The following is a 14,131-nucleotide window of genomic DNA, read 5'->3' as shown; positions in this document are numbered from 1 at the left end:
CGAAGGGCCTCTGCCGGCCTGCGCAAGTTGGCACATGCGTGGGAGCACCAGCTTGTGCTGCCATCATTCCCGCGCATGTGCAGAGGTGTTCGTCTCCACACCAGCCATGGCGGACCGGTACAGCCGCCGGTGCGGAAGAATAGAGTGCCCCCACGGCACAGGCCTGCCCGCGGATCGGTGGGCCCCGATCGTGGGCCAGGCCACCGTGGAGGCACCTCCCGGGGCCAGATCCCCCCGTGCCCCCCGAGTACCCCGGAGGCTGCCCGCGCAGCCAGGTCCCGCCGGCAAATACCTGGTGTAACATACGGCAGCTGGTCTGGCCGAAAACAGGCGACCGCGCGGGCCAGAGAATCGCCGGGGAGGCCGCTGCCAGCGGCCGCCGACCGGCGTGGCGCGGTTCCCGTCCCCGCCAAATCCCCGGCACCGGAGAATTCTGCAGCAGGAGGGGGGGGGGGATTCATGCCGCCCCCCAGCGATTCTCCGACCCGGCGGGGGGTTGGAGAATCCCGCTGCTCGTGTTTAATTAATGTTGCTTTTAGTTTGTACTTTACATTAAAATGTCTTAAAACTTGAAATCTTCTTGTTTGATCCTTTCAACCATGCACCGGAAGTTTGAATTTCTTCTTAAAAATTATCAGTCTCTACAGGGTTCATTACATTATGAAATTTCAGTGTCTACAGTAGTCACACATGTATGTCCCAATCACTAACATTGGTCTTTTAAATCTTAATTAAAAATGAAGGGTAGTAGTGTATGTGACTCCCTGGTTCGCTGTCTGTGAAAATACTTCAATGTTATTTGCTGTTGTGTTTCTCGATTACATCACCTTTGTTGAATGCTCAGAGGTGTCCTTAGAGTTGGCGCCTGATTCATACTGACATCATGAAAGAGGAAATCCATGCCATATGGATCACTAGAGGAGGAATCGTACGGCCCCCCCTGTCGATGGAATTTTCCGGTCCAACCAAAGTCAATGGACCTTTGAATGGCTTGCTGCATTTTCTGCCCCCACTGTGACAGGACCATAAAATTAAGCCCTAGAGCTTTCCGGGAAGTTTTATTCAAGGTCAGCAGGGAACGCTGTCACTTCGCAATTTACAACAAAATCTGGGCCATGACAACTACATTCCTGATTAAATTGATTAGCTCCCATCCCCGCACCTGTCTACACCAATCCATATCATCTAGTATAATCCAACTAGTCATGCCAATAGTCTTCATCTTCCCCAGAGGAAGCCAATGCTTTAAACTTATTAGAGAGGAGAACTGGTTCTGCGAGTCCAGATTTAACTTCTCCGTCCTGACTTTCCCTGACTGATGGATAATTACCACTCCTTCGTCTACCACCGCTGATTTCCTATCTATCTGCAGGGTGGCTACACTCTGAAACTGTTGTTTGAAAAATCTTTTTCCTTTCTGTTGTAACAGGTTGTCCCCAAGTGTAGCTGACGTTCAGAAATCTCGCATTTAAGTAAATTCAATTTGTAACACTTCCTGTCGGTGTGTTCATTTGCCAGTGTCTGCCACTTAAAACTTGCACAACCTGCAAGATCTGCACATCATGTCAGGTCCAATGCTGCCATTCTTACTATAATGGTTAGTGAAATTATAGTTCACTTTCAACTTTAAATTTCAATCATGTGGTGGCAAGAATGGGTGATGTGCTGGACTACAATCTAAAACTAGCTGGCTGCAAAAAAGATTTTCATGCTTAATGCACATTGATTATACAGAGCACAACACTCCCTCAGTTTGAAATATATTTTAATGAAAATCTTTCTTATTTTTAGCCCCAAAGTAACAATCATTGTAGTTCGGAAGAAAAGTACCTGCAGATTCTTTGCTGATATGAATGGAATGCTTCAAAATCCACCAATTGGCACTGTGATTGACAACGAGGCTACTCGCCCTGAATGGTTTGTTGGAGCTATAAATAAATGGAGTTGTTTTCACATTAAACAGCAATCACTGAGGTTGTGCAAAGTTCACAAATGTTGAAGCACTCCAACCTGACATTGGGGAGTGTGGGTGCCCACTTCATTTACAGGAGAGAGCCATGTGCCAACTAATCTGTGGGCATAACTTCATGCCTGCCTGCACGATACAACCAGACTTTAGGTGGTGTTCAAAAACAACTCCTCCCGCTGCCTCCCATTTCCAAGACCACATCTAGCACTCTAGATCATTTGTTTCACTTTTTTTGTGACGTGCTCCAGTAATAGGCTGGATGCTTCTGAGAGCTTCTGGCATATGGAGTCACCACCCATGGCCCTGGAACATTGACAGTCACAACCGTGTCAGAGGCAGATAGAGGTTTTCTCCCATAGTACAAGCACAATGTGTGAAAATCACCCTTGATAAATCAATAGATAATCAACAAGTACTTAAATGTTATAGATCTTCCATCATGAAATGATACCGGGGGCAGCATGGTGGTGCAGTGGTTAGCACTCCGTTTCATGGCGCCGAGGCCCCAGGTTCGATCCCGGCTCTGGGTCACTGTCCGTGTGGAGTTTGTACATTCTCCCTGTGTTTGCATGGGTTTCGCCCCCACAACCCAAAGATGTGCAGATAGGTGGTTTGGCCATGCTTAATTGCCCCTTAATTGGAAAAAATTAATTGGGTACTCTAAAAAAAATGTTTTAATGAACTGATACCAGGCTAGATTAGTGTGCTGGATATAACCTAATTTTATTTTATAATATTGATAGGTATGACTTCTTCCTCATCAGTCAATGTGCGCGCCAAGGCACTGTCTCTCCAACATACTACAATGTTGTATATGACAACAGCAGCATGAAACCAGACCATGTGCAAAGATTAACTTACAAGATATGTCACCTCTATTATAACTGGCAAGTAAGTAGACTTTTAAAAATTGAATGCATTATTATTTTTGCGTAGCTGTTTTTTCCTCTTCAGCTCGGCAGTATTAACCTATTTTTCAGTAACCGTTACCATGATAAACTTGGCACTATCTCACTTTTTAGGAATCAAATTTGTCAACAGATATTAATTTTTGGACAATGTAATATTCTCTTTACTAAGAAAAATGTTGATTAAAACAGACTTTAATCATGAAAGCCTACTTAAAACATGAAATCATGCAAATATGGATTTCTTAGCATCTCTTTTCTTATTCTAACCTGATTATAAAAACTCTGTGCGATTTTGAGCCCGCACTAACTCTCCGTGGGTGGAAAATCCCGTGCGAATCAGGAAACGCGATTCTCATCGGAGAAATTGTGTTCCCAACTTTCCCCTGCCAATTTGTGCCAGGGGGCAGTTCCGGGGAAGGGCCCTAGTGAGAAACCCCATTGGGGGGGGGGGGTGGTTCACTTAGGTGTGTTGGGGGAGGGAGAGTGGGCACTGAGGGTGGGGGAGGGAAAGTCCCAGCTATACTTCCGTGGGGGGGCGGGGGGGTTGGAATGCCGGTGAGGATTGTCAGGGCTGGGGGTAATGCTGGTGAGGATAGTCGGTCGTGGGGGCGAGGAGGGGAGGTGAAAGCTTTGAGATGGGGCCTGGGGGCTGTTAGGCTGCAGTGCTGATTGAGGTGCCCTTTGAAGATGGCACCCTGATCTCTGTGGAGCTGCCTGCTGGCTCTTTGCGGCCCCACCCTGCCAGAGTGATGCCGGAAACCATGCCTACTCATGTTTTTCTCTCTCAGAGGCACAATATTTGAAGGGAAAACTGTCTGTGCAACTGGGGAGTTACACACCAGTTTTCAGTCTGAGTCTGTCACTTTGCCAAATTCTGGTAAGATTCCACCCTCTTATTTACTAAAAATATGTGTATAGATTAGGCTTAGTCTTGTTTACTTCATTCTGTTCCATTTTAATGTAATTTAGAGTGTGAGGCTCTAAATTCATGATTTCACCACACTAGATCCTGAGTGTTTGTTTATTAAGGGATGGTGCATAGCTGTTTTGGTTGGTGGAGCCGCTTGCCCCTCTCCACTTCTCTCTATGGAGGTGGACGCTGGCCTGTTCAAACCGCCGGAGGACCTCAGCCAGGTTCTCCAAATGCTCCTTGTCTGAGGCCTGGTGATCAGTACATCGTCCAGGTAGATGGCCACCCTGGGTAGTCCTTGCAGGATGCTTTCCATTACACGCTGGAAAATCGCACAGGCCGATGAAACCCCGAATGGGAGCTGGGTGTATTCATACAACCCTGTGTGATGTTGACTGTGACAAAACCCCGGGAGCCTGGATCTAGGACCAGCTGTAGATATACATGGCTCATGTCGAGTTTTCTGAACGTTTCCCCCCCCCCCCCGCTGAGTATGGGGTACAGGTCCTCGATGCGAGATAACGGTCTAGGCTAGAAATCCAGTTCACTATCATCTTGTAGCCCACGCATAGAAGCAACGACCCGTCAGCCTTTAACACCGGGACCACTGGCGCTACCCAATCGGTGAAGTGGAGGGGGCGGGTGATGTCCAAGTGCAACAAGGAATCTGCGTTGTCCTTGGGGCCTAGCGCGTACGGTACTAGGTGGGCGTGGAAATAATGGGTTTGTGCGTTTTCATCCACACTGATTTTGGCCACTGCACCTTTTATTGTGCCAAGGCCTTCGGCTAAGACTCCAGGAAATTTCACCAGCACTCCTTCCAAGCTGTGGGGGTATAGGCAGCAAACGTTTTGCCAATCAAATTTTAGATGGCGCAGCCAGTCGCGGTACCACGGATTACCACCAAGGGCCAACTGGTCCCCATATGTCACAGTCACATGGGTGGTGCTGTCAATGACCAAGGGCTCCTGTGTATGTAGCCAACCGGATGCCCGTGTCGTGAAGGTCCAAGGTTTGGAGACCAGTCGAATCATGGTGACTGTCCTGCAGCTGTTAGCCAACACTGCCGCTCCGGTGCCGACTCCATGTCAATGGGCTGTCCATTCATCTTCAATGCACCTGGTTATGCGCAACCCTGGGGGCTGTAACGCAATGCAACTGCTGCTATGCGTCCTCCTGATCCTCAACATAATATTCTTGGCCCCTAGAGGGGTGGTAACTCCTGGACGGTTGTTGGGGAATGGTGCCTTCATGGGCCCATCTGGCTTCCCGGCCCTGGTTACCTACTGCCTGCGGCTGCCATCTTGGTGCTCCTGCTCAATGGGAGTTGTTTTGTTTGCACCCGGGTGTGCCATGGCAACAGCCTCAGTTCCCATGGTCGGTTCTGCTTTGCGGAGGCCCGTGTCTCTCGGGTTTGGTCGTGGCCGCTCGGAGGTCGCGCCAGTGACTGAGGTGCAGGACAGGTAGGTTCTGCAACTCTTGGACCCCGTGCTCTCCAGGGACTATCGCCATTGGAGGGTTAAGTGGGCCTCTGTAAGGAGTTTCCACTGGGTGTCGGCGTCTCAGAGTCAACAGACGAAAGGGTCCCTCAGTGATTTGGTCAGTGCGACCCCAAACTCTCATGAGGGGGCCGAGCCTCCTCAAGCACACCACAAAGTCGCCATTGGATTCCACTTGGCCTGCGTGGCCATGTGGAAATGGAACCAGCAGACCATTATCGGGGGGCTGTGGGTCAAGATGTGCCCTGACCAGGGCCATCAATGCGGCAAAAGACTTGGGGCTGGATTCTCTGCAGTGCACCCACGCCCATGGATTTTCCGACAGTGTGGGGCTACCCCCAGTGGGAAACCTCATTGGCCGGCTGGCGGGACAGAGAATCCCACTGCCGGTGGGAAACTGGTGCGGCTTGGTGGAGAATCCCGGCCTTAGAGTCCGGCCTGTCTGGTGTGTGAGGCTTATGATGAGCACATTAGTCCTCCTGACTGTGGTCAATAGGATAACGGCTTGTCGCTCAACAATTGCGTTAGACCGGAAAAAATACTGTACCCGCTCGACATATTGGATTCAGTCATCGGTACCAGCATCAAACTGTTCAAGCTTTCCAATGTGCGGCATCTCTCTGTTCGGAGTGGAGGCCTCTCTGGGCCTGGACGAAGTGGGTTGGCAGTATAATACACAATGGCTGTGGCAGCTCCACTTCACCCTCATTGCCATTGTTGAATCCAACAGAAGAGACTCAGGAACACACGGTAGGAAGGAATGAACAAAGGTTTATTATGGTGCACACAATAATTACAATAGCAAAACCTCCTCTCCTCAAAAGGCCACCTTCCCCGACCTGCACCCAGGTCAGGGTTTTTATACTGAGTAGTCCCCCTTTGTTAAGCGAGAAACCCCACCCCCAATTACCGGGGGAGTTCATACTCTGTGGTAAAGGCGGGGAATCTTTTAAAACATAGTGCTTGGCCTCCGAGGGGATGTAACAGGCACCAAGGTAGAAGGACCCAATTGCGGGATGATCATGATAGTTTTTCAGGCCCAATTCCTAGTTATTTCCCATGCCCGGCAGAAGACCACCATCATGCAGCTTTTTGGTAAGCTTGAGCATTTCTATGCGAATGAGGAAGATTGGGTGCAATATGTGCAGCATATAAATAAATAATCTTTATTGTCACAAGTAGGCTTACATTAACACTGCTCAGTTACCTTTTCAGAGCAACCGGCATAGAAGGGGACAAAAGGCAAGACATCATTTTGCTCACGGCCTGTGGCATGCAGACCTACAGTGTAATAGGAAGCTTGACCTATCCTGAGGCAAGTAGCAGCACCAGGAACAAAGCTTATGGCACAGTTGGGGAAGATTCACCCATGGAGGGAACTGGGGCAGGAGCCACCGCCTTGATCAGACGGCAAGTTTCAACAATTGTTTTTGTTGCAGGGAAGCCATGCCTCAGACAGGTGCAGGTTTCGAAGGCTGAGTGTTTCCGGTGTTGCAGGAGGTAATGCGGAGACAAGCGGAGCCTGCTCGGCCCAGGAAGGGGAAAGAAACTCAGATTTTGGGTAGGTGCAGTAGTCACAGGGTAGTTGTCATGGGTGACTTTAACTTTCCAAATATTGATTGGAACCACTATAATTCGAATAGTTCGGATGGGGTTGTTTTTATCCAGTGTGTGCAGGAGGGTTTCCTCACACAATATGTGGATAGACCGACAAGAGGTGGGGCCACATTGGATTTGGTACTGGGTAATGAACCGGGTCAAGATTTGGTTGTGGGAGAGCACTTTGGAGATAGTGACCACAATTCGGTGACTTTCACTATAGCAATGGAGAGGGATAGGAACATATGGCAGGGCAAGGTTTATAACTGGGGGAAGGGCAATTACGATGCGATTAGACAAGAATTGGGGAGCATAAGATGGAAACAGGAACTGTCAGGGATAGGCACAATTGAGATGTGGAGCTTGTTTAAGGAGCAAATACTGCGTGTCCTTGATATGTATGCCCCTGTCAGGCAGGGAGGAAATGGTCGAGTGAGGGAATCATGGCTTACAAAAGAGGTTGCATGTCTTGTCAAGAGGAAGAAGGGGGCTCATGTAAGGATGAGAAAACAAGATACAGTTAGGGCACTTGAGGGATACAAGATAGCTAGGAAGGAGCTCAAGAAAGGGCTCAGGAGAGCTAGGAGGGGGCATGTGAAGTCCTTGGTGGGTAGGATCAAGGAAAACCCCAACGCTTTTTACACTTATGTGAGGAATAAAAGAATGACCAAGGTGAAGTTAGGGCCGGTCAAGGACAGTAGTGGGAACGTGTGCATGAAGCCTGAAGATATAGGAGAGGCCCTAAATGAACACTTTTCTTCAGTGTTCACAAAGGAGAGGGGCCATATTGTTGAAGAGGATAGTGCGATACAGGCTGATAGGCTGGAGGAGGTAGATATTCGGATGGAAGATGTGTTAGAAATTGAGAAGAAGCCTGAGGATAGATAAGTCCCCTGGGCCTGATGGGATATATCCTAGGATTCTTTGGGAGGCGAGGGATGAGATTGCAGAGCCTTTGGCTTTGATCTTTATGTCCTCACTGTCTACAGGAATAGTGCCAGAAGGCTGGAGAGAGGCGAATGTTGTCCCCTTGTTCAAGAAAGGGAATAGGTATAACCCTGGGAATTATAGGCCGGTAAGCCTCACTTCGGTCATAGGTAAATTATTGGAAAGAGTCCTGAGGGATAGGATTTATGATCATTTGGAAAGATACAGCTTAATGCAGGATAGTCAGCGCGGATTTGTGAGGGGTAAGTCTTGCCTCACAAGTTTGATTGTATTCTTTGAGGAGGTAACTAAGTACATAGATGAAGGTAGAGCAGTTGAGGTCGTATACATGGATTTTAGTAAGGCGTTTGATAAGATGCCCCGTGGTCGGCTCATGCAGAAAGTAAGGAGGCATGGCATAGAGGGAAATTTGGCCAATTAGATCAGTAACTCGCTATCACATAGAAGACAGAGGGTGGTGGTAGATGGTAAATTTTCATCCTGGAGCCCAGTCAACAGCGGTGTACCACAGGGATCAGTGCTGGGTCCTCTGCTATTTGTGATTTTTATCAATGACTTGGATGATGGAGTTGAAGGTTGGGTTAGTAAATTTGCTGATGACACCAAGATTGGTGGAGTAGTGGATAATGTGGAGGGCTGTTGTAGGCTGCTAAGAGATATTGATAGGATGCAGAGCTGGGCTGAAAAGTGGCAGATGATAACCCTGATAAGTGTGAGGTGATTCATTTTGGTAGGACAAATTTGAATGCGGATTACAAGGTTAACGGCAGGGTTCTGAAGAATGTGGAGGAGCAAAGAGATCTTGGAGTTCATGTCCATAGATCTCTGAAAGTTGCCACCCAAGTGGATAGAGCTGTGAAGAAAGCCTATAGTGTTAGCATTTATTAACAGGGGGATTGAGTTTAAAAGCCGTGAGGTTATGCTGCAACTGTACAAGACCTTGGTTAGACCACATTTGGAGTATTGTGTGCAGTTCTGGTCACCTCATTATAAGAAGGATGTGGAAGCATTGGAAAATGCAAAAGGAGATTTACCAGGATGATGCCTGGATTGGAGGGTAGGTCTTATGAGGAAAGGTTGAGGGAGCTAGTGCTTTTCTCATTGGAACGAAGGAGAATGAGAGGTGACTTAATTGAGTTGTATAAGATGATGAGAGGGATAGATAGAGTGGACGGTCAGCGACTTTTTTCTCGGGTGGATGTAGCTGTTACAAGGGGGCATAACTATAAGGTTCATGGTGGAAGATATAGGAGGGATGTCAGAGGTAGGTTCTTTACTCAGAGAGTAGTTGGGGCGTGGAACGCACTCCCAGCTATGGTAGTGGAGTCGGACACTTTAGGAACTTTCAAGCAGTTATTGGTTAGGCAAATGGAGTGCACTAGAAAGATTGGGAGTAGGTTGATTTGATCTTAGTTTCAGACTAGTTCGGCATAACATCGTGGGCCAAAGGGCCTGTACTGTGCTGTACAGTTCTATGTTCTATGTTCTAAACTGGCAGCTGTTCACAGTATGGAGGAATATCAGTCGACTGCGCCAAACTTGTTAACATTGAGCCACAGTGACAAGGGCAGAGTTGCTCCAATAACCATAGTACGTGTCAATGGAAGACCTTTAAAAATGGAAGTAGTACCATCTCCAGGGCTTCAGGTATCATTGTTGGTGAACACCTAGATGTAGCAGTTGACCGCAAAAGATCAAGCAGAATGAGGAGCACTGAGTGGGTACTGATGAGGTCACTGTCTGTAACTAGGGGGAATGGAAATTTCAATAGTTCACTATTAAAACATGTGAAGCCTGTGTCATGTTAATTTTCACAGCGGGCCTGCCTGCACCCCACTCCCTGTTGCCCTCAGCTCCCCCCACCCCCCGGCACAGTGGTCCAAGATCAAATGTCCCCAATGCAGATCCCGTTCGGAGGATGGATGTGAGCGCGCTGCCAGCAGAAAGACAGGAGTCAGATTTTTGCAGAAACTGAGGAGCACCTGAAGAGTGAGTTATCATCATGCTCCTACCTTGTATAGTGGCCCACTGACAGTGCCAACACAGGCCCCTTACCCTGGAGTGATGTTACACAAACCTTAGAGGTTGAACAGGGTGGTTGGGAAGGGTGGGGTTGGGGAGGCGAGGGGGGATTTGGAGGGAAAGGGGGGTTTGGAGAGGAGGGGAAATGGGGGAGGGGAGGGCTAGTGAAGAAGAGAAATTGGGATTATTGGGGGAAGGAGGGGAAGGGGGAAATGGGGGAAGGAAGGAAATGGGGGGAAGAGGGAAATTGAGGGGAGGGGTTGAGCTGATGGACATAGCCTCATCCTATGTGAATCAAGTGTGGATGAGGGCCTCCCTAATCCTACTGGCGTTCCAGATCCTTACCATCGCCTGTCTGCCATCCTCCTGCAGCTCCACCCTGGGCTCGCCCTCCAGACCTCCTGGTCCGCCTTCTCCTCAGACAAGGCCACATGACCCTCCTCCTCTTCTAGCATGTCGACCTGCTGCCAGATTGTGGACGGCACAGCAGATCACCACAAAGCGGGAGACCCTCTGGCGGTGTTCTGCAGGGCACCACCAGTGCAGTCCAGATCGGAAATGGATTTTGTGCAGGCCAATGCACCGCTCAATAACAGCAAGGATGGCAACATGGGTCCCCATCTCACTCTCAGGCCTGCACACCGGCATTATCAGCCAAAGCTTTAGCAGGTCCCCTTGTCCCCCAAGTACCAACCCATCATCCTAGGGTGGTCCTCAAAGATGCCAGGTGATATGCCATCAATAAGCACACGACGAGCGATGAATGTAACTGAGGCTTTATTACACTAACCAGCTAGCCTCCTGGCCTCTGGTCCCGAACTGGGGCGGAGGCAGAGACTAGCCAACCTTATAATGAGCCCCGAGGGGAGGAGCCACAGGCAGAGCCAGCCGGGACAAGCCCAGGCATGTACAACACAATGCAACACAGTTGTTTACCACATTCACCCCCTATTAAAAAAAAGTCTGGTGGGGTGAAGTGGTTTTAAAGGTCAAGTCTGTCAGGGGCCTTGACCTTCCGCCGTGATCGCCTCAGTCCCAGCTGTGGTGTGGGCACCGGTGTCGAGACCTGCGCTTCCGGGAGCGTGTTGTCCTCTTCTTCACCCAGTTGTTGAGTCGGTGAAGGAGAGGACGGTGTATGGGCGGAGGTGGTGGCGATGGTCGCCGGTGGGTCTGCGGGTGCTAGTTCGTGAGGTAGGTGGGCGGGGGTGGGGGAAGACGGTGTTGGGTCAGCGGTGGTGGTGATGGTCACTCGGGAGCCTGCTGGAGCCAAATCCCGAAGGGAGACTGTGTCCTGTCGCCCGTCCTGATGTCCCACGTAGGCATATTGTGGATTGGCATGGAGGAGCAGGACCTTCTCGATGAGGGGGTCGGATTTATGGCTCCTCGCATGATTCCGGAGGACAGGCCCTGGGACTACCAGCCAGGACGGGAGCGAGACCCCGGAGGTGGATTTCCTGGGGAAATCAAACATACGCTCGTGTGGAGTCTCGTTGGTGGCTGTACACAGGAGCAACCGGCTGAAGTGGAGCGCATCGGGGAGGACTTCCTGCCAGCGGGAGACTCCTAGACCGTAGGGCCAGGAGGACGGCCTTCCAGACCATCGCGCTCTCCCTCTCTACCCTGGGGTTTATAGCTGGTCGTCTTGCTGGAGGTGATGCCCTTGCTGAGCAGGAACTGACGCAATCGTCGCTCATGAAGGAGGATCCCCGATCACTATGGTGAAAAGACTCTGCAGGGCTTTGATGACGGTGGCAGAGGTCATGTCAGGGCAGGGGATGGCGAAGGGGAATCTTGAGTACTCGTCAAGAATGTTGAGGAAGTACACGGTACGGTCAGTGGAGGGGAGGGGCCCTTTGAAATCGATGCTGAGGCACTCAAAGGGGTGACAGGCCTTTACCAGGTGTGCTCTGTCTGGCCGATAGAAGTGCGGCTTGCACTCAGCGCAGACCTGACAGTCCCTAGTCACGGACCTGACCTCCTCGATGGAGTAAGGCAGGTTGCGAGCCTTGATGAAGTGAAAAAACGTGTGACCCCTGGGTGACAGAGGTCATTGTGGAGGGCCCGAAGTCTGTCTACTTGTGCGCTGGCACATGTTCTGCGGGATAGGGCATCTGGGGCTCATTGAGCTCCCCAGGTCGATACAAGATATCGTCGTTGTAGGTGGAGAGCCCGATCCTCCACCTCAGAATCTTGTCATTCTTGATCTTGCCCCACTGAGTGTTACTGAATATGAAGGCAACCGACCGTTGGTCAGTGAGGAGAGTGAATCGCCTGCCGGCCAGGTAATGCCTCCAATGTCTCACAGCTTCTACGATGGCTTGGGCTTCCTTTTCGACGGAGGAATGTCGAATTTCAGAGGCATGGAGCATACGGGAGAAGAAAGCCAAGGGCCTGCCCGCTTGGTTGAGGGTAGCGGCCAGAGTAAAGTCCGACGCATCTCTCTCTCCACCTGGAATGGGATGGACTCGTCCACAGCGTGCATCGCGGCTTTGGCAATATCTGCCTTGATGCGATTGAAGGCCAGTCGGGCCGCAGTCGTCAGGGGAAAACTGGTGGATTTGATAAGTGGACGGGCCTTGTCCGCATAATTGGGGACCTACTGGGCATAGTACGAGAAGAACCCCAGGCATCTCTTCAGGGCCTTGGGGCCGTGGGGGAGGGGCAGTTCCAGGAGGGGGACGCATGTGGTCGGGGTCGGGCCCTAGGACTCCGTGTTCCACGACGTAGCCGAGAATGGCTAGGCGGGTTGTGCAGAAAACGCATTTTTCTTTATTATAGGTGAGGTTCAGGAGTTTAGCGGTGTGGAGGAAGTGCTGGAGGTTTTCGTCATGATCCAGCTGGTCATGGCCGCAGATGGTGACATTGTCTAGTACGGGAACATGGCCCACAGCCCGTACTGGTCAACCATTCGGTCCATTTATCTTTGGAAGACCGAGACCCCATTGGTGACGCCGAAGGGGACCCTGAGGGAGTGGTAGAGGTAGCCATCTGCCGCAAAGGCAGTGTATTGGCGGTCCTCCGGGCGGATAGGGAGCTGGTGGTACGCGGACTTCAAGTCCACTGTGGAGAAGACTCAGTACTGCGCAATTAGGTTGACCATGTCAGATATGATGGGGGAGGGGTACGCATCGAGCTGCGTGTACCGGTTGATGGTCTGGCTATAATCGATGACCATCCGGTGCTTCTCCCCAGTCTTGACGACCACCTCTTGGGCTCTCCTGGGCTGGCACTAGCCTCAATGATCCCCTCTCGCAGGAGTCATTGGACCCTAGACCTGATAAAGACCCTGTCCCGGGCACTGTACCATCTGCTCCTAGTAGCGACCGGCTTACAGTCCGGGGTGAGGTTTGCGAAGAGCGTGGGTGGGTCGACCTTAAGGGTCGTGAGGCTACAGACGGTGAGGGGGGGCAGGGGTCCACCGAACTTTAAAGTAAGGCTCTGGAGGTGGCACTGGAAGTCGAGCCCCAGTAATAGGGCAGCGCAGAGATGAGGAAGGACGTAGAGTTTGAAGTTAGCGTACTCTACGCCTTGTACAGTAAGGGTCGCGACACGGTACCCCTGGATTTCTACTGCATGGGATCCGGAAGCCAGGGAGATTTTCTGGGTCACGGGTAAGATTGGGGAGGGAGCAGCGCCTTACCGTATCTGGGTGAATGAAGCTATCTGTGCTCCTGGAGTCGAAAAGACAGGCCGTCTCGAGTCCGTTGATCCGGACGGTCATCGTAGACTTCACGAGGTGGTGCGGCTGGGACTGGTCGAGCATGATGGAGACGAGTTTCGGAAGGCGGTCGGTAGGCTGGTCGGAGGTAGCGGCGGCCAGCGTACGTCGGGTGCGCCAGGCTCCCGGGAGGCAGCGGAGTGCTCCCAAGATGGCGGCCTCCATGGGTCGCACGTGGCAGGTGGCAGCGGCGATGGCATCCAAGATGGCGGCCCCGTGGGTCGCGCGTGGCGGTTGGAGGAAGCGCTAAAGATGGCGGCCCCCATGGGTCGCACATGGCGGGTGGCGCGGCAGTTGGGGGCAGCCCCGACAGGCAGCAGGCAGCACTGCTGGACCTAGAAGTTTTAGGGGGAGATCGGGCCTGGCTGGCTTTTGCAAAGTGGCCCTTCTTCCCACAGCCGTTGCCAGTTGCGTTCCGTGCAGGGCAGGGTTGTCTGGGGTGGCTGCCATGGCTGCAAAGTTAGCACCTCGGACCTCTGGCGTTGGTGGGCCGCTGCGCGGCAGAGACTTGCGTCACACCCCGGTCGGATGATGGTTGCGTCCACGAGGTCCTCG

At 51.3% G+C, this 14,131-nt stretch overlaps 1 protein-coding gene across 2 annotated transcripts in view; it reads left to right on the top strand.

The window, feature by feature from the left end:
• Positions 1–14,131, top strand: part of LOC140391675 (piwi-like protein 4) — a 171,096-nt gene that overhangs the window by 143,875 nt on the left and 13,090 nt on the right. Inside the window, exons 19-20 of one of the 2 annotated variants that reach the window (XM_072476409.1) lie at positions 1,792–1,917; positions 2,713–2,860. In XM_072476409.1, the coding sequence (XP_072332510.1) occupies positions 1,792–1,917; positions 2,713–2,860 (274 nt within the window). The remainder of the gene's footprint in view (positions 1–1,791; positions 1,918–2,712; positions 2,861–14,131) is intronic. The other variant, XM_072476410.1, reaches the window with a different exon arrangement.

Source organism: Scyliorhinus torazame, chromosome 15, assembly GCF_047496885.1.
Source record: "Scyliorhinus torazame isolate Kashiwa2021f chromosome 15, sScyTor2.1, whole genome shotgun sequence".
Classification (NCBI taxonomy): domain Eukaryota; kingdom Metazoa; phylum Chordata; class Chondrichthyes; order Carcharhiniformes; family Scyliorhinidae; genus Scyliorhinus; species Scyliorhinus torazame.
This window is presented reverse-complemented; position numbering and strand designations above follow the sequence as displayed.